The 18,824-nt window shown below is 56.4% G+C and overlaps 1 protein-coding gene across 1 annotated transcript in view; it reads left to right on the top strand.

Annotated features, from left to right (window-relative positions):
* The window catches only part of SFI1 (SFI1 centrin binding protein), a gene marked incomplete at both ends in the record, with an annotated part of 72,150 nt that extends 53,604 nt beyond the window's left edge, over positions 1-18,546 (top strand). Inside the window, 21 exon segments of the mRNA XM_080717781.1 lie at positions 3,542-3,623; positions 3,889-4,067; positions 4,892-4,967; positions 6,223-6,318; positions 6,647-6,723; positions 8,447-8,549; positions 10,489-10,585; positions 12,870-13,030; positions 13,286-13,360; positions 13,842-13,916; positions 14,013-14,189; positions 14,259-14,503; positions 15,163-15,232; positions 15,234-15,264; positions 15,368-15,545; positions 15,838-15,872; positions 16,549-16,556; positions 16,893-17,031; positions 17,119-17,197; positions 18,258-18,369; positions 18,442-18,546. Coding sequence (XP_080573907.1) covers positions 3,542-3,623; positions 3,889-4,067; positions 4,892-4,967; positions 6,223-6,318; positions 6,647-6,723; positions 8,447-8,549; positions 10,489-10,585; positions 12,870-13,030; positions 13,286-13,360; positions 13,842-13,916; positions 14,013-14,189; positions 14,259-14,503; positions 15,163-15,232; positions 15,234-15,264; positions 15,368-15,545; positions 15,838-15,872; positions 16,549-16,556; positions 16,893-17,031; positions 17,119-17,197; positions 18,258-18,369; positions 18,442-18,546 — 2,200 coding nt within the window.
* Positions 18,547-18,824: the final 278 nt, after the last annotated feature.

The following is an 18,824-nucleotide window of genomic DNA, read 5'->3' as shown; positions in this document are numbered from 1 at the left end:
TTGGGCGGCTGAGACAGAAGGATCGCAGGTTTGAGGCGAGCCTAAGCAACTTAGGGAAACTTTCAACAACTTAGCGAGATTCTATTTCAAAACAAAAAAATAAAAAAGTGCTGCAGACATGGCTTAGAGGTAGAATGTCCCTGTGTTAAATCCCCAGTATCCCCTCCTCCAGTTAAGAAGCCAGGAATGGAAGATCATGGGATTGAGGTCAACCTCAACAATTTAGCAAGACTCAGCAACCTAGCAAAACCATTTGAAAATAAAAAGGGCTGGGAATATGGTTTGGAGGTAGAATGCCCTTGGGTTCAATCCCTGTCCCTTCTGCCCCACAGATAAGCAAATAAAAACTAAGAAGAAAACTTTACCCTCAAGTTTTCCATTGCCTTTTTTTCCCCTTTTTTTCTTTTTCTCCGTACTGAGGATTAAACCTGGAGATTCTACCTCTGAGCTACACCCCCAGCCCTATTTTATTTATTTATTTATTTTGCAGTACTGAGGATGGAACCCAGGGGCTTTCTGCCTCCGAGCTATACCCCCTGCCCTATTTTTTATTCTTTATTTTTATTTATTTATTTATTTGTTTGTTTATTTATTTATTTTTGGTGGTACTGGAATTCCTGGAAACCCTTCTGCCTCTGGGCTACACTCCCAGACCTATTTTATATTTTTATTTGGAAACGGTCTCTTAAGCCAGAGAGGCTGGCTTCGAACCTGCACGATCCTCCTGTCTCTGCCTCCTAAGCCAGGGGACTACAAGCATTCGCCACCACGCCCAGCCATTCTTTATTTTGAAACAGGGTTTCACTGAGTTGCAAAGGGCCTCACTAAGTAGTAGCTGAAGCTGGCCTTGAACTGCCATCCTCCTGTCTCAGCCTCCCAAATGCTGTGATTACAAGCATGAGCCACCACGCCTGGCCCCGCTTTTTACTTCTGTTTTGAAACAGGGTCTTGCTAAGTTGCTGAGGGTTTCCCTGAGTCACTGAGGCTGGCCAGGAACCTGTGATCCTTCTGTTTCAGCCTCCCAGGGGCTGAGATTGCAGGTGTTAACCCCCACCTTTGCTTCCTCCGCGTGGTGAGGCCATCGTGTTCTGCTTGGCTACCACCCTCGGCACTGGGCCACCTAGAGGCTCACGGTTCAGGCTTCATCTCTCTCGGGCATTAGAATTTGTTCCTATTCCCAGTGTCTACAAACTGCTGCTTCAGACTGGCGGGGAGGCAGTCCAGCACAGAGGCTGTGTCTTGCCTGGAAGTGGAACGCCTTTGAGTGGTGTATCTGCTTTATTGAAGGCCAACGGAGCCATCTCCCTGGCACCCAGCAGTGGTCTTCCTGGCTTGGCCAGTGTGTGGCCCCCGGGCCTGGCAGCTGGATGGCCAGCCCTTCCCTCGCAGGGCTTGCTGTGGCCGTGGAGAGCAAGTCGGCCTAGGCAGTGGTGACAGAGCAGCGGTTCCCACCTGCCTGTCCATATTACCTGTAATACCGATGTTCCTGGCCGGGCGTTGTGGCACATGCCTGTAATCCCTGTACTTGGGAGGTTGAGACAGGAGGATCTCAGGTTCGAGGTCAGCCTCAGCAACTTAGCAAGACTGTCAGCAACTCAAAAAATTAAAAACTAGGACTAGGGGGATAGCTCAGAGATAGAATGCTCCGGATCTGAGGCGCTGCCTCAGATCTGCCCAGTTGGCCAGGAGTCTGGTTCCTGGGTGTCGGTGTACGGGCAGCCGCCGGGTGGGCTCTAGAAAGGCTTTTGCTGTTACATTTTACAGCTGATGAAGAGCTGGGGTCTCAGCCTGTGTTTTTCTCGTTCTATTAAAAGCTGGGCTTTTCCCCCCATAAATAACTGAGGAAATGTTGGGTTTTTATTTGGGGGGTTTATTGTTATTTATTTATTTTGGTACTGGGAATTGAACTCAGGGTCATTCTACCTTTGAGCTCCCCGACTTTTTTTTTTTTTGGTGGTACTGGGAGTGGAACCCATAGGCTTTCTACTTCTGGGCCTATTTTCTATTTTATTTGGAAACAGGGTCTCACTAAGTTGCTGAGAGCCTCACTAAGTAGCAGAGGCTGTCTTCGAACCTGTGCGATCCTCCTGTTTCAGCCTCCCAAGCGCAGGGATTACAAGCGTGCGCCACCACGCCCGGCTTCCCCGACTCTTTTTTAATTTTTTGTTTTGGAAACAGGATCTCACCAGGTTGCTGAGTTGCTGAGTTTGGTCTCAAGCCTGAGATCTTTCTGTCTCAGCCTCCCAAGTACTGGGATTACAGGCACGCATTACCACGCCCCGTTGTTACTATTTTTTTTTTTCCAGTACTGGGGATTGAACTCGAGCACTCTACCTCTGAGATACATCCCCAGCCCTATTTTATTCTTTTTTTTTTTTTTTTGCGGGTGTGGGGATGGAACCCAGGGGCATTCGACCTCTGAGCTATTCCCCTACCCTATTTTTTATTCTTTATTTTGAAACAGGGTCTCACTGAGTTGCAGAGGCCCTCACTAAGTAGCTGAGGCTGTCTGCGAACTGTGATCCTCCTGTCTCCACCTCCCAAATGCTGGGATTACAAGCATGCGCCACCACGCCTGGCTTTTTTCTATATTTTATTATTTAAAAGTACACGCCACCACACCTGGCTTATTCTTTTTGTTTTGTTTTTTGTGGTACTGGGGATGGAACCCAGGGGCATTCCATCTCTGAGCAATACCCCCAGCCCTATTTTTAAATTCTTTATTTTGAAACAGGGTCCCACTGAGTTGCAGAGGGCCTCACTAAGTAGCTGAGGCTGGCCGTGAACCTAGATCCTCCTATCTCAGCCTCCTGAATGCCCAGCTTATTCTTTGTTTTGAAACAGGGTCTCACTGAGTTGCAGAGGGCCTCGCTAAGTAGCTGAGACTGGCTGTGAACTTGTGATCCTCCTGTCACTGCCTCACAAGTACTGGGATTACAAGTGTGCGCCACCACACCCAATGCTGCTTTTTTTTTTTTTTTTCCAGTACTGGGAATGGAACCCAGGGGCATTCTACCTCCAAGCTACAGCCTCAGACCTATTTTGTATTCTTTATTTTGAAACAGGGTCTCACTGAGTTGTAAAGGGCCTCACTAAGTAGTAGCTGAGCCTGTCTGTGAACTGTGATCTTCCTGTCTCAGCCTCCCAAATGCTGGGATTACATGCATGTGCACCATACCCGGCTGTTACTCTTTCTTAATGTTTGAATTTCTCTCCCTTCTTTTTCCTTTCCTTTCTCCTGCATCTGACCTTTTAAGGAAAAGCTCAATTATTTGGAACTTGTAATTTTGTTGGATTTTTGCTTTTTTTTTTTTTTTTTTTGCGGTACTGGGGATGGAACTCAGGCATTCTACCTCTGAGCTACAACCCCAGCCCCATTTTTTATTCTTTATTCTGAAGCAGGGCCTCATCGAGTTAACCGCGATTTTCTTGTCTCAGTCTCCTGAATGCTGGGATTACAAATGTGTGCCACCTTGCCCTTCTTGGATTTTTGCTTTTAAAAGCCTTGCTACTATTCGCTTTTTCTTGTTCCTTGGTTTAGGGCGACATTCGAGAAGCAGGTATTCTCTATCTGGTGGCAGAAGATGTTTCAGCATCGAGAAAACCGCTTGGCAGAGAGAATGGTACGCCGCTGCCCTTGAGGCGGGTCTTGGAAGTGGGGCCCGTGCTGAGTCCCCTCCCGGGCCACGCTGCAGCTCAGGAGCCTGCAGCAGGGTCAGAACGTCTATGTCCGTTGTTAGCGGAGTTGACAGATGGCTCCTGCGCCAGGACAACTCACGCATGTCCTTTTCTTCTGCCGTGGTCATTTTCCGTGATCTGGAGAATCTCCCCGGCTCCCATTCCTACCTCCCATATGACCGGCTCTGTTCTCCCACTGGGCTGCCTCAGGCCACCCTGCAGGCGGAGCAGCAGCTTCTGCGTAGGTCTTGGTCCACATGGCACCAGCGGGCGCTGGGGTGTCGCCAGGATCGGGAGCGGCAAGCGGTGGCCTGCGCCCACCACCAGCACGGGCGGCTCAGCAAGGCTTTCTGCGTGTGGAGGGAGCGTGCCCAAGGGCTCAGAACAGAGTGAGTGGCTGGGTTCATCCCGGAGCCCCTTCCCGGCCCAGGCCAGCTGAGACACAGTGGCACCGGCAGCCCCAAGCACCTGCTCAGCTGTGTTAGCCTAGACTGGCTGAGTTACAGAGGTTCACTCTGAGGTGTGGCCGGGCTTGGGGTGCCTTGTGGCACTCCTGCCTCACGATTCCAGCTGGGACAGAAGCGGTGGCGTGTGCCTGTAATCCTAGTACTTGGAAGGCTGAGAGAGATCACAGGTTCAAGACCAGCCCTAGCCATTTTGTGAGGCCTCCTGAAACAGTGAAACCCTGTTTCAAAATAAAAAATAAACAGGGCTGGGAGTATAGCTTGGAGGTAGCTTGCCTCTGGGTTTAATCCCTGGTACACTCCAAAAAAGTGTTGCTTGGCTCCTGGAGGACCTGTCCATCAGAGGACATCTGTATATAAGTGGAGACACATAGGAAGTGACCATGCTGTGGCTGTGGGCAGTGTGGTCATCACTGTCCCGCGGCGGCCAGGGCCAGGGCAGGCCACCGCGTCCCTGCGGAGCCCGTCCTGCCCTGGTGTCTCTCTGTCCCACACTTGGGATCTCGCTGCCCGGCTGCGTTCATCTCCTTCCCCGCATGGGCTTTAGCCTGCCTGCCCACGCGCGAGCTCCAGGCCGCCTGAGGCCTGAGGAGCTGTATGCCAAACGTTGGCCATATGTGCATCTTTCTGGGAAAAAGAGCCTCAGCCCTCCGAGTCTCGACTCCCCCCACAACTTCCCACTACGCAGGGGTCGGGACCGCACAGGGAGGCCCCGGGCTGCGTGGCTGAGCTCGCCTGTCTCCCTGCAGGAGGACTGGCCGGGCGCGGGCTGCGGCGCTCCACTCGGCGCGGCTCCTGCGATGGGCCTGGAGCAGGTGGAGGGAGGTGAGCCTTCGCAACAGCACCGCCATGGCTTCTGCACAGGTGGAGTCGTGTCCGTGTGACTCAGCGGACAGATGGCTGAGCGGTGGGGGAGGAGAGGAGGGGAGGCCGCTCACCTGCGAGGCGCCTGGCTCGGGGCTCCTTGTTCTTTTAGGTGCTGGCTGTTCTTATCTGAAGCATTTATAGGCACCCCACCGAGCGTATGAAGTGTTTAAGCTGACACCGGAACCCCGGCCACAAGTCAGGCGCCCCCATCCCCATCTCATAAAACCCAGGCTGTGTGTTTATAGAGGAGACCGGGGCTCTGGGAAGTGAAGCACCTTACAGGTCCTCACGCAGATGGAGACTTAAACAGGACCTGGTGCCTCACTCCCGTAATCCCACTACCTAGGAGTCCGAGACAGGAGAGTAGCAGGTTTGCGGCCAGCCTCTGCACCTTGGCAAGGCCCTCTGCAACTTGGTGAGACCCTGTCTCAAGAAAGAAAAATAGGGAAAGAAAGAAAGAAAGAAAGAAAGAAAGAAAGAAAGAAAGAAAGAAAGAAGATAGAGTGCTGGGGTGTAGCTCAGAGTTAGAGTATCCCTAGATTAAATTCTTAGTGTCATAAATAAGTAAGACAGAAGGTTTCCAGGTTTGAGGATAGACTCAGCAACTTAGCAAGACTCAACAAACTAGTGAGACCCTCTTTCAAAGCAAAACATAAAGCTGGGTATGGGGGTGCATGGCTATAATCCCCTGTACTTGGGAGGCTGAGACACGAAGATCACAGGTTCAAGGCCAGCCTCGGCAACTTAGTAAGGCACTTCACAGCGTAGTGAGACCCTGTTTCAAAATAAAAAAAAATAAAATAGGGCTGCGGATGTAGCTCAGAGATAGAATGCCTCTGGGTTCCATCCCTAGTAGACCCCCCCAAAAAATGGTTTGAGGGTATAGTTTAGAGGTAAAATGCCCCATAGTTCAATCCCCAGTATGACAAAAAAAATAAGTATGTCAGGCATATTGGTGTATACCTTTTATCCCAATACTTGGGAGACTGAGATAGGAGAATTGTGGGTCTGATGCCAGCCTCAACAATTTAGGTAGACTCTCAGCAACTTAGTGAGACCCTGTTTCCAAATTAAAATAGGACTGGGGGTATAGCTCAGAAGTAGAACTCCCCCGGTTTCAATACCAAGTACCAAAATAAACAAAAATGGAATATAAAGTGGAGCCCGTCGGGGCCCCTGGGCCCTCCCTCCTTGGGCCTCTCTCTGTCCCCAGTGCGTGGTCCTGCGGGTGGCCGAGCAGCAGAAGCTGGTGCTGGCGGACCAGCATGGCCAGCGCGCCACGCTGCACCGGGCGCTGCAGAAGTGGCTGGTAGGAGCTGCCCCTCGCGCCAGGTTTGCTGTGAGGGCGGAGGTGTCTGGAGATTTTTCATTCCGTCCTGTCCTTCCCAAATAGCTTGACTACTTATCAGGGCCCTGGCTCCTTGCTGGGCAGAGTGGAGACAAGAGGCGAGTGGGCCCTGGCCTTTCAGGGAAAACAGCTCCTGCACAGGGGCCCAGGGTCTACCCTGTAGTGAGGGCCTGGCCGGGGCCTCTGCCTGCCCTGTAGCATCGTAGGCAGCCCTACCATAAACTCCCCTGAGGTTGCGCTGGGACAAGGATGTGGCTCAAAGGTGGCTTCCATCGTCCCGGCCCCGCAGGCTTACCAGGGCACGGTGCGGAGTGTCCTGCAGGAGGTGGCGGCCCGGGAGCGCCAGCACAGCCAGCAGCTGCTCCGGTGAGTCCCCCTCCGCTCCGGGTGGGCGTGGTGGGAGGCTGCCTGGCTCGGGGTCTCCTGGTCAGGATGGGGATGCGGTTGGTCCTCGCGTGGCCAGGCCTCGGCCTCCCGGCGCCTGGTCCCTGCGCTCCAGCCCATGTGAACGCTACCTCACCTCTTGCCTGGACCCCTTTTCTTGCCAGTTCCCAGGCAGTCCCCTCTTGGCTGCCTCTTGAGTGACCTCGCAGCCCTCTGGAACCAGCTGCGACTTTCCCTGGCTGGCCCTCCTGGCGGGTCCTGGCTCCCCCATGGCCTCCCTCATCCCCTTCCTTTTTCTTAGTGTTATGCAGTGTTCGCTGTTCCAGGTGGCCTGTTGGCTGAGGACCTTGTGAAAATCCTCTGGTGTCCCATAAAGCCCCTTACGGTCATTGAGAGTAGAAGAGAAGGCCTCACAGCCAGGCATAGTGGTACACGCCAGTAATCCCAGTCCTTGGGAGGCTGAGACAGGAGGATTGCAAGTTCAAAGCCAGCCTCAGCAAGTAGCGAGACCCTCCTCAACCTAGCGAGACCCTGTTTCAAAATAAAAAGAAAGCTGGGCGTGGTGGCGCACACTTGTAATCCCCGCGCTTGGGAGGCTGAGACAGGAGGATCGCGCAGGTTCGAAGCCAGCCTCAGCTACTTAGTGAGGCTCTCAGCAACTTAGTGAGACCCTGTTTCCAAATAAAATATAAAAAATAGGTCTGGGAGTATAGCCCGGAGGTAGAAAGCATCTGGGTTCCACCCGTAGAACCACTAAAAATAAAATAAAATAAAAAATAAACAAAATAAAAAGAAAATAGGGCTGGGGTGTAGCTCAGAGGTAGGATGTCACTGGGTTCAATCCCCAGTACCAAAAAAAAAAAAAAGAGCTTCCTCTTGAGTGAGCTCAGGTCTAGTCGGGGTGTCCCTCTCCTCTCCTAGCTCAGGTCTAGTCGGGGTGTCCCTCTCCTCTCCTGGCTCAGGTCTAGTCGGGGTGTCCCTCTCCTCTCCTAGCTCAGGTCTAGTCGGGGTGTCCCTCTCCTCTCCTGGCTCAGGTCTAGTCGGGGTGTCCCTCTCCTCTCCTGGCTCAGGTCTAGTCGGGGTGTCCCTCTCCTCTCCTAGCTCAGGTCTAGTCGGGGTGTCCCTCTCCTCTCCTGGCTCAGGTCTAGTCGGGGTGTCCCTCTCCTCTCCTGGCTCAGGTCTAGTCGGGGTGTCCCTCTCCTCTCCTGGCTCAGGTCTAGTCGGGGTGTCCCTCTCCTCTCCTGGCTCAGGTCTAGTCGGGGTGTCCCTCTCCTCTCCTGGCTCAGGTCTAGTCGGGGTGTCCCTCTCCTCTCCTGGCTCAGGTCTAGTCGGGGTGTCCCTCTCCTCTCCTGGCTCAGGTCTAGTCGGGGTGTCCCTCTCCTGGCTTCTCTGTCTGTATTTCTCTCATCGCTGTGAATCACCTGTGTTGTCATCAGTCGGTTATGGCTCTGCTGTTCCCTGTGTCCTTGTCCAGGGTTTTGACCCTGGGCTCTGGGGACCTGGTGTTCAGGCCCACGCACCGCCGTCTCCCGGTGCTCACCTCTGTCCGGCACAGCCGGGGCTCAGCCCTGCTTGTTGGGTGCAGATGGGAGCCTCAGCTTGGGTGTCCGTGGGATGGCCAGAGGCACAGCGTCCTTGGCGTGGGGTGGAAGCCTCTCGGGTCTCCATCCCGCTCACCCGCCCTCGCCTGGCCCGGCACCTGTAGGTGGGGCTTCCGTCGCTGGAGAGAGAACGCCGTAGCCCGTGCAGACGAGGCCAGGAAAGCCTCCCAAGCCAGCGCCCACTACAGAAGGACCGTGTGTTCCAAGGTGAGGCACAGGAGGCCAGCTGGCCGCCCAGGGGTTTAGGGACCATGTTCTAGGTGGGGCTTAGGGGGTAGAGATTAGCACTGAACCAGGAACGCTAACAATGAGTCACCTCCAGCCCACACACGTCCGTGTCTGGAGGTGGCCGTGCTTTCACTGAGTCATGAACCTGTAGCCCTTCAATAAAAATGGGGCACAGTCAGCGAGCCAGCTCTTATCAGAAACAGCCTTTCCTCACATGTGGGACTTTCCACTGGAGGAACCATGGACTAGGGTCACTGAGCTTTCATTTCCTTGCCTGTTAGAAAAGGGTACTGAGCGGGCAGGGTGCACACCTGCAGTTCACACACACACTAAAGGGTGCTGAGCTGGGCGTGGTTGGTGCACCCCTGTAATCCCAGTGTTTGGGAGGCTGAAACAGGAGGATCGCAAGTTTGAGGACAGCCTCAAAAATAGTGAGGTTCTCAACCTAGTGAGACCCTGTTTTAAAATAAAATATCAGCCGGGCGTGGTGGCGCACGCTTGTAATCCCTGCGCTTGGGAGGCAGAGACAGGAGGATCGCGCAGGTTCGAAACCAGCCGCGTAGGAGACCCTGTTTCCAAATAAAAATGTAAAAATAGGTCTGGGAGTGTAGCCCGGAGATAGAAGGGCTTCCAGGAACCCCAGTACCACCAAAAAAAAAAAAAAAAAAAAATTAAAAATAAATAAAATAAAATATCAAAGGGCTGAAGGTGTAGCTCCGAAGCCATCCCGGGCAATCCCTTGCTCTGGGACGGAGAGGAGACTCAGCTTGGCTTCAGGGCTTCATTGGAGGCTTTGCTGAGACTGGACTTGATGACCTTTGTGGAGCAGAGGCAGGGCTTCCCCTGGTTGCCCAACTTTTTTTTTTTTTTTGGTAGTAGAATTAAACCAGGGCATTCTACCTCTGTGTACACCCCCAGGCCAATTTTTTTTTTTTTTTTTTTTTTGTGGTAAATGGAGTTCCTGGAAGCCCTTCTACTTCTACCTCCGGGCTACACTCCCAGACCCATTTTTACATTTTTACTTGGAAACAGGGTCTTCTAAGCCAGCGCGTGGCTGGCTTCGAACCTGCGCGATCCTCCTGTCTCTGTCTCCCAAGCGCGGGGATTACAAGCGTGCGCCACCACGCCCGGCCCCAGCCCAATTTTTTATTTTATTTTTTTTTTAATTGGGAAACAGGGTCTCTTAAGCCAGCGTGATCCTCCTGTCTCCACCTCCCAAGCGTGGGGATTACAAGTGTGCACCACCACGCCCGGCTTATTCTCTATTTTGAAACAGGGTTCACTGAGTTGTAGAGGGCCTAAGGTAGCTAAGGCTGGCTGCGAACCTGCAATCGTCCTGTCTTAGCCTCCCAAGTACTGAGATTACAAGTGTGCGCCACCATACCTGGCCTGACTTCTTTTTAAGGTGTTACTGTGATTTCTTGTGTTTCTCTTATAGGAAAAAGTGTATGTAGGGTATCACTTCTGTTTCAGAAAGAATCGAGCCAGGCGTGGTCATACATTTTTGTAATCTTGGTACTTGGGAAACAAAGACAGTCAGCAGCTTAGTGAGACCCTCAGCAACCTAGCAAAGCCCTGTTTCTTGCAAATAAACAGAAAATACAGGTCTGCAGGTGTAGCTGGGAGGCAGAATGCTCCTGGGTTCGATCCTCAGTACCCCCCACATGCACATAAAAATGGTAATAGAATTCAAGCCCATGTAAGCACTAAGGCTGTGACAGGGAAGTCCCTGCCCTGGGGCATCCTGTGAGGCGAGGGGCTTGCAGCAGTCCTGGGCCCCGTGGTGGTCTGGCCAGGTGGCAGGCCCGGCCTGGAACACGCCCAGAGCCCAGTCCAGCCACTTGCCTTGCCTCCCTGGCCACTGTCGCAGGCCCGAGTGAGGACACATGTGGTCCTCCTTTGTTCCACCTGCCTGCAGGTCCTGGCCCAGTGGCGTCTGGAGGCAACGGTGCGGATCTATTACCGACAGCGGGAGGCAGATGCCCTCAGGGAGGCCCGGAGGGTGCTGGAGAGGGGTGAGTGGCCCTGGAAGCCAGGCCTGCTCAGAGCCTGTGATGGGTGCCGAGTTGCGGAAGGGGGGCAGGTTCCCTGGCCCCCACCATCTGTCTCCCTGAGCTCAGACAGCACCGGTGCTGTGCCCCAGGAGTCAGGGTGTGTGCAGGGCCGACCTAGGGGCTGTGCAGGGACCTTTCCCTGCCCGCTCGTGGCGCTCTGCATGCACCGGGGCTCGTGGACACGTCTCATCCCCAGCCTCCTGCTGTGGGTGGCCATCTCCTGTGTTTCTGGGCTCCATCCTCCTCCTCTCTCTCTCCCTTCCTTCTTCATATTGGAGGCTGAACCCAGAAGCATTCTACCTCTGAGCTATACCCCCAGGCCTACAGACTTGCTAAATTGCTAAGGGATCAAAGTTGCTGAGGCTGCCCTCAAACCTGTGATCCCGCGTCTCAGTCTCCCAGGTTTGGGGATTATAGCATGTGCCCCACCCTCTGGGCCTCTTCTAGAACACTGGGCAGGATAGATTCAGGGCCTCCCTTCCCCAGCGTGACGGGATCTCACCCACGCTAAGCCCGTTCCTCAATAAGCTCACACTCAGGTTCCAGAAGGACGCGCCTGTGGGCCTGCGCAACCCGCCGTGTCCCCGTTTCCCTCCCAGCAGACTCCCAAGTGGTCTCTGACCGCGAGAGGCCAAGCCTGAGCTCCGCTGGAAGGAGAAGCAAAGCCAGAGTGGAGGGGTGTTGGGCTTGGGGAGAAGTGTCTTTTATTTAATGAACTCTACCTCTGTGTTACACCCCTGGCCCTATTTTATTTTTATTTGGAAATAGGGTCTCACTAGGTTGATGAGAGTCTAACTACTTGCTGAGGCTGTCCTCGAACCTGCAGTCCTCCCGTGTCAGCCTCCCCCGTTCTGGGATTGCAAGTGCGCCCCCACGCCCGGCTTCGGAGGCAGTTTTCTTGATTGGAAAGCCCCTCCGGTGAGGCTGCTGCTTGTCTGGTGAGCCCTGCAGTGTCAGGACCCTCACATGTATGTCCAGGGACCATGACCTGTTGAGTCCGCCACAGGAAGCCCTGCTCCCGCCCCCGCTGTGTAAACATCTTCAGAAAGACAGTCTGGGCAGGGAGATGCAGAGGCGTGGAAGAGACCTGTGGGGACCTGTCTTCTCACCCAGCTCCAGGCCTAGACAGCTTAGACCCTGTTTCAAAATAAAAACTGAGAAAGGGGCCAGGGTATAGTTCAGAACAGAACACCCACCTCTGGGTTCAGTCTCCAGTAGATCCCCCCAAATGCAGGCTTTCTGGGTGTGCTGCCATGTATCTGCTGCCCCAGGCACTAGGGAGGCTGAGGCAAAGGATCCCTTGAGCCCAGGAGTTGGGAGCCAGCCTGCGCCATGTGATGGAACCTTGTCTCAAACAAAAGCAGCACACACCCGTAATCCTAGCTACGAGGGAGCTGAGGCAGGAGGATTGCATGATACAGGCTAGCAGGCAATTAAGCATGACTGTCTCAAGATAAAAAGCTTAAAAGGAAGCCGGGCGTGGTGGCGCACGCTTGTAATCCCCACACTTGGGAGGTGGAGCCAGGAGGGTCCCAGGTTCATGGCCAGCCTCAGCTACTTAGTGAGACCCTGTTTCCAAATAGCCTATAAAATAGGTCTAAGACAAGGGCCTGTGCCTGGCCGCGTGGCCTCAGCAGGCCTGCCATCTGCTCCTTCATTTGTACGCTGGGTCTGTAGCCCTGCCTTTCGAGGCTGCATAGGGGGTTCGTTAGCTGCTCAAAGCCGCACCCAGGCTGCGAGCAGTGCGGCTGTGGCGGGCCCTGGGCTCATCATCTGGGAGGCAGTGAGTGCCCCAGTATCCCCAGTATCTACTCTCCTCTGGGGTCTCAAGAAAATTTCACCAAGGAAGAACACAAAATGTAGCTGGGTGTTGTGACACACGCTTGTCATCCCAGCGCTTGGGAGGCTGAGACAGGAGCCACAGGTTTATGGCCAACTTCAGCTATTTAGTGAGGCCCTCTGCAACTTAGTGAGACCCTGTTTCAAAATAAAGAATAAAAATAGGGCTGAGAGTGTAGCTCAGAGGTAGAAAGCCCCGGGTTTCTACCCCCAATTCCACAAAAAGTAAAATGCAGGGGCCAGAACACAGTCCCTGCTCGCAGAGCCCGGGGTTCAGCTGGTGAGCGCTTTGCCACCTACCCAGTCGTGCTGGGGCTGGCTGGACACTGAGTCTTGTACCAGGGCCCTTCCCCGTGGTGCCATCCCTTGGGTCCCACAGAAGGGCCGCTGGACCCCTCTGCCCTAGGTTGCCTCCAGACCTGGTTCCAGCACTGGCGGGACCACAGCCAGACCGCAACCCTGCAGAGAGCCCAGCTGGCGAGAGCGGCCCAGCACTGGCGCCAGCAGCTGCTGCTAGAAGGGCTGCGGCGCTGGAAGGCGTACCACCTGCGCTGTGCCAGGAAATGGGTGAGGCCAGGACGCTCCGCCCCTGAAGACCAGCCTGGGCCCCTCATGGCCGTGGGCCTCCACAGGGGGATGATGGTTCCAGAGAGAAACCTGGCTCTGCCTGGCACGCCAGAGCTGGGGCCTATGGAGCCTCCTGGACTCCTCCTGTCTGTGCAGGAGCCCTTGGCGTCAGGCAGGACGGCTCTTGGCAACAGGACAGTCCCTGGGCGACGTGGCATGGGGCCCCTGATTCTTGTGCGCTTGCTCTTTCCCCAGCTCCTGCAGAGGCAGGGAGCCCTGCTCCTGGCACACAGACTCCTCAGGGCCTGCTTCCGCCAGTGGCAGCAACAGGTGGGGGCTGGCACTCTTCCCCGCTGCCCTACCTGTCGTCCCAGTACTCGAGAGGCTCGGAGGCCTGGGCTGTGGGTGACCGGGGCCCACAGGGTAGTTAGGGCTTTGACGGGGACGGGGCCCTGCCTCACCCGCCAGTGGTGTCCCGGCTCCAGCAGCTCTCCTCTGTGGTCACTCCAAGGCCAGGTTTATCTTTAAGACATCAGTGCCCTATCTAGAAAATAATGTGAAATATGTTTTGAGTCTTTGCCTAGGCCTCGCACACGTTCCACTCGTCCTCTGTCCCCAAGTCCTCACAGCCTCCTCCCCGAGCCTCCCGCCCTGCCCCTGGGAGCCCTGGCTTTCTGGACGATTCATTGATCAGATCAATGAATCTCCTTGGTGGAGGAAGGGCGGCCGCGGAGGGAGCGATGAGCTGGGCAGGTGAAGCGGGGGCAGTGTGGCCAGGTGGCCCGAGTGACTGCATCTTTCTGGCCCGCAGCTGGCAGCCAGGCGGCAGGAGCAGCGGAGCACGGCGCGGGCCCTGTGGTTCTGGGCCTTCTCACTGCAGGCGAAGGTGACGGGTTCCCCGCTGCTGCTGTCTTGTGGGAAGGACGGGGCCTGCTTGGTGGGTGGGTTGTGGCCTGGGTCTCACCTGCTGCCCCTCCTGAAGGCCTGGGCTGCATGGCTGGGCTTCGTGCTCGAGAGGAGGCGGAAGAAGGCGCGTCTGGAGCAGGCGGTGCAGGCCTACCACCGGGGACTCCTCCAGGAGGGTGCCGTGCGGCTCTTGCGTTTCACAGCTGCTGCCAAGGCCCTGCGGCAGCAGCTGCAAGCCCAGCAGCAGGTCCAGGTGGGCCGGGTACCCCTCGGGGAGCAGGTGGGAGGGCCAGGGTGGAAGCTAATGGCCGCTGTGCTGCAGGCCGCCTGCAGCCTCCACCGTGCCGTCTGCCGCTGTGCCGAGCTCTGGAAACAGAAGGTGCTGGGCCCAGGCAGGGAGCCTCAGCCTCCGGCCACCACCTTGCCTAGCAGGAGAGTGACGTTCGAGGGTCTCCTTCCTGCCCATGTTGGGGCTGGGGATGCCACCCCGGGCACCAGGAGATTACAAGCCCCTCAGCTCCCAGGCAGCCTGGTTCTAGCTGCCGGGGAGCCCCACCTGCCAGACCTGTGAGTGGCCACTGCACCCCTTCCTTCTCACCCACTGCAGCCAGAATTGGGATGGCACAGGAGGAGCCTGGCCCTGGGAGGGGCCGGACGGGCCAGACACAGCAGAGCTGCTTGGACCCTTCTCCTCCCTTGGGTTCGCCTCTTCCAGGGACTGGAGCAGTTTTCAGACCCGCTTTTTCTCAGGAAATGCTCGTCTCTTCCCTGCCACACCTTCCTGGCCCTCCTGTCCTGACTGGCACACACAGCAAGCTGCTGCTGGGCACAGCGGGCACTGGCCCTATCAGAGACCCCTTTTGGGGGCCTCCTTTTCCCTCCCTAGATGGTGTTCCCAGGCCTCCTCCCCTTGCTGAGGGGTGTCAACTCCCAGTGACCAGCGCTGCCTGTCCTGTGAGCAGGAGGGGAGCCCATCCCGCCCCCACGCAGCGGCTCAGTGATGTGGAGGGAGTGCGTGTGTCCTGGGTTGCTGCGCTGGGAGGCTGGTAAAGCCCCTGCAGCTCAGGCACGCCCAGGGAGTGCGGGGTGCTCGCCAGGCCGGGCCGCCCCGTGCACCTGCCAACCCGAGCAGGGCCTTGCCTTGTGTGTCCCTGGGGAGCTGGATAGGTGAGGCCCCAGGCGGCCTCGGGCCCCCCACGGTGCAGACTTGGGCCGCTTTCTAGCAGGGCCACCCGCTCCACGAGGAAGCAGCCCCGCTGCCCACACTTCCTGCTGGAGACCATGCAGAGCCAGAGGGCCCCAGGGTCTGGCATCCTCGGAGGACAGGGGTAGGTGTGTGGTTGTGGAGCCCCAAAAGTCGCTGGCGCTGCTGCCTGGGACCTGTGTTTCTAAGGTCCTGGAGTGGGTGGCCCATTCCTTCTTGTTCTTCAGATCTGAGAAACTTGAAGTCCCACAGTCTGAGCTGCCTCCTGCAGAACAGGCCCAACCAGCAGGCCAATCCCGACACAGGGCCCCTGGCCCCGAGCGGCCCCCCGTGCCAGGCTCAGACCCAGCGCTGCCGCCGCCGCCTCCAGCCTCCGTGCCCTACGGAGTGGGAGCCCCAGCCAGGGTGAGTCCTCCCCAGGCCGGCTGCTCTTTCTCCTGCCTACCGCTCAGCTCGGTTTGTGGAACTCCCTGGTGCTCGCTCCCTCCCCAAGTGTAGGCACCCCTGCGCTCCAAGCCAGGGGACAGGCCACATCCTGCCATGGTCCTGTCCTTGAGAACCAAAAGCCTATGCGCAGGCCGTGGGAGCTGCAGAGCCCGCAGGTTGGGTACCACAGGGAGAAATTTGGAGTTAGGAGATGGAGGAAGTCACGTGGGACTCTGGCAGGGCACCATGTGTCTGTAACTTGGACTCCCAGGGTGCTGGGCGGCAGAGAGCTGATGCAGGCAAAAGGTGCCGGTGGCCTGGTCGCCGCAGCCACTTGCTGTGGTGGATGAGAAGGGAGGGAAGGAGGGGCTCAGCGTGAGGATGCACAGGGTTCTGGTCTGAGTAACCAGGAAAAGGTGAGTTCTGCAGAAAGAAGGAAGCTGAAGCTGGGTGTGGTACTTGGGAGGCAGAGACAGGCAGATTGCGTGGGTTCCAAGCCAGCCTCAGCTACTTAGTGAGGCTCTCAGCAACTTAGTGAGACTGTTTCCAAATATAATACAAAATAGGTCTAGGGGTATAGCCTGGAGGTAGAAAGCCCCTGGGGGGGTCCATCCCCAGAACCAACAAAAAAAAAAAGAAGAAGAAAAAAGAAAAGAAAAGGAAGCCAGAGTTGGGCCTGGCTCTGGATAAAGTCTTTTTGACCCTAATAGGTTGGAGTTGGGAAAGTGATGGGGAAGGGGTCAGGGCTGGAGATCTTGAGGATGAAGCCCTGAGGTCACCAAGGAGAAAGTATGGCAGGGACGGGAGGGCCGACAGAGGGCCCTGTCCAGGGCGCAGTTGCAGGGTGGCCAGGGGCTGAGAGCCCCAGAGGGCACAGCCCGTGGTCAGGCCACCTAAGCAGCTGGTGGGAGGGAGCAGCGTGGGGGCACAGCCAGGTCCCTGGCTGGCCATGGCGGGACAGCCTTGTTCTTGCCGCTATCAGGGATGAGAGTGGGCAGTGCTGGAGGGCAGGCCCTCCCCCTCCCCCTCTCCCAGGAGGGGACGTGGGAGGGATCAGAAGAGCTGTCCTAGGGTTGTGAGATCTCTGCCCACTGTAGTCCAAGGTCGTGAGCTCAGCGCGCTGTGGAGTGGAAGGCGAAGGAAGGCTTGAAACTGCCGGGCAGCAAGAAGCCCTTGTGTGGGGTGGGGTGGCCTGGGGGACTTTGCTAACTGTGCCGGGTCCTGCAGTGAGCTGGCTGGGGTCACCCCACACCCATGGTGAGACAGGAGGACTTGGAGCTTGCTCCCTGGCTACCCAGCTCAGAGTCCACCCCTTTCCCTTCACAGGTTCCAGCACAGCCAACAACTGCTAGGCTGAAGCCCCAGGCTCTCCCATCCCTGGCCAGCGGCCCTGGCCCCCATCTACGCGTCCCTGGGGACTTCACAGGCACCGGGGCTGGGCCTGGCCTTGGCTCTGAAGCTGCAGGTGAGGACCAGGGACCTGCTAGGGTAGGCTGCTCCTGTCACATGGCCCAGTCACTCACCCTGGTCCCTTGTTTCCCTGTAGACACAGGCCACATGGACCTGGAGGCCGAGCTAGAGGGGATCCAGCAGCAGCTGCAGCACTACCAGACCACCAAGCAGAACCTCTGGTGAGGCCCGTACCCCATGGGCTAGGTTGTCAAGGCTGTCCTTGAGCCTACGATCTTCCTGTCTCAGCCTCCCAAGCACTGGGATTGCAAGCAGGTACCACCGTGGCTATAGCTGTAGCATCTTTATCTCCTTCGGGCCCTGCTCAGGGAGGCCTAAGTGGGCCTCACATGGGGACAGAGCCCCTGTTTTTATCCCCAACTTTGGCACTGGGGATGGAACCCAGGGGCGTTCTACCCCCAAGCTACACCCCCCAGCCCTATTTTTTATTCTTTATTTTGAAACCGGGTCTCACTGAGTTTCAAAGAAAGGGCCTCATTAAGTAGCTGAGGCTGTCTGCAAACCGCCATCCTCCAGTCTCTGCCTCCCAAATGCTGGGATTACAAGTGTGTGCCACCACACTCGGCTTATTTTTATTTTGAAACAGGGTCTTGCTGGTCTCACAACTTGCTGAGGCTGTCCTCAAACCTGTGATCATCCTGTCTCAGCCTCCCAAGTACTGGGATTTACATGCACCATTATGCCTGGCATGGCGGCCCTGCTTTCAGTAGGGGATAAACCGTAAGACCCTGGTAGGGCCCTGCTGCCACCCAGGGTATAGAGACCATCAACGAGCAGTGGCCTCAGATTTGAGGGAAACGGACGGGTCCCCTTTTTCCCAGGTCTCCACGTGGCCCACCTGAGTTGCTGTGGGAAGGAGAAGGCGGCTGGGAGAGGAACAAGTGCTGGCCTCCCAGGCCAGGGCATATAGCTCAGGCAGGGCCTTCCAGACCTTTCTCTCCCCACCCCATCCCCACAACAGCACTAGCTGATGTGTTGCTCCCCAAGACAGAGAAGACCCCAAGAACCTAGCCTGAAGCTGGGCATGGCAGTGCACACCTCTAATCCCATCTACTTGGGAGGCTGAGCCAAGTTTGAGGGCAGCCTAGGCAACTGAGCAAGGCTGTGTGTCAAAATGTTACAAAGGGCGGGGGACGGAACCCAGTTGTACAGCGTCCCTGGGCTGCCCCTGTACCATGGGGAGCGTCCCCACCCTGAGAGCAGCTGGTGTTCTGCCCTCAGGTCCTTCCAGCGACAAGCAAGCAGCCTGCGTCGGTGGCTGGAGCTGAGCCGGGAAGAGCCCCAGCCTGAGGAGCAGGAGGAAGAGCAGCGGGTGCAGAAGGAGCTGGAAGAGGTGAGACCCCGGCCAGCCCTGGGCACGCGCCCTCCCCCGGCCATGCCTCAACAGGCCTGTCCCCTCGCCCAGGTGGAACTGCAAATCCAGCAGCTGGCTGAGCAGCTCCAGGCCCAGCGCCAGCCCGTCAGGGCCTGCATCGCACGTGTCCAGGCCCTGTGGTGGGCGCTGCGCTAGCGGCTCAAAAAGGACCACGTGCACCCCAGGGAGGTCTCGGGGCACCTCCAGGAACCTAATGCAAAGCTACAATGAGTTGTTTTTTTTTTATTTCAAAATGTCTTGCAATTAAATGAATTACTGTTCAGAAGTCTCCTGCTTTTCATACAAAAATACTGTGCTACTGATACAGTTGAGAAAATTCAATGACTTCTCCTGCAGGAGAAATGGACAGTGTCCAGGGTTGACACGGAGCTGGCCCTATCTCCACGATGGGCTCTCCAATCACCTGGGACAGG

This window comes from Muscardinus avellanarius (assembly GCF_963383645.1).
Source record: "Muscardinus avellanarius genome assembly, chromosome: 21".
In the NCBI taxonomy this organism is placed as follows: domain Eukaryota; kingdom Metazoa; phylum Chordata; class Mammalia; order Rodentia; family Gliridae; genus Muscardinus; species Muscardinus avellanarius.
This window is presented reverse-complemented; position numbering and strand designations above follow the sequence as displayed.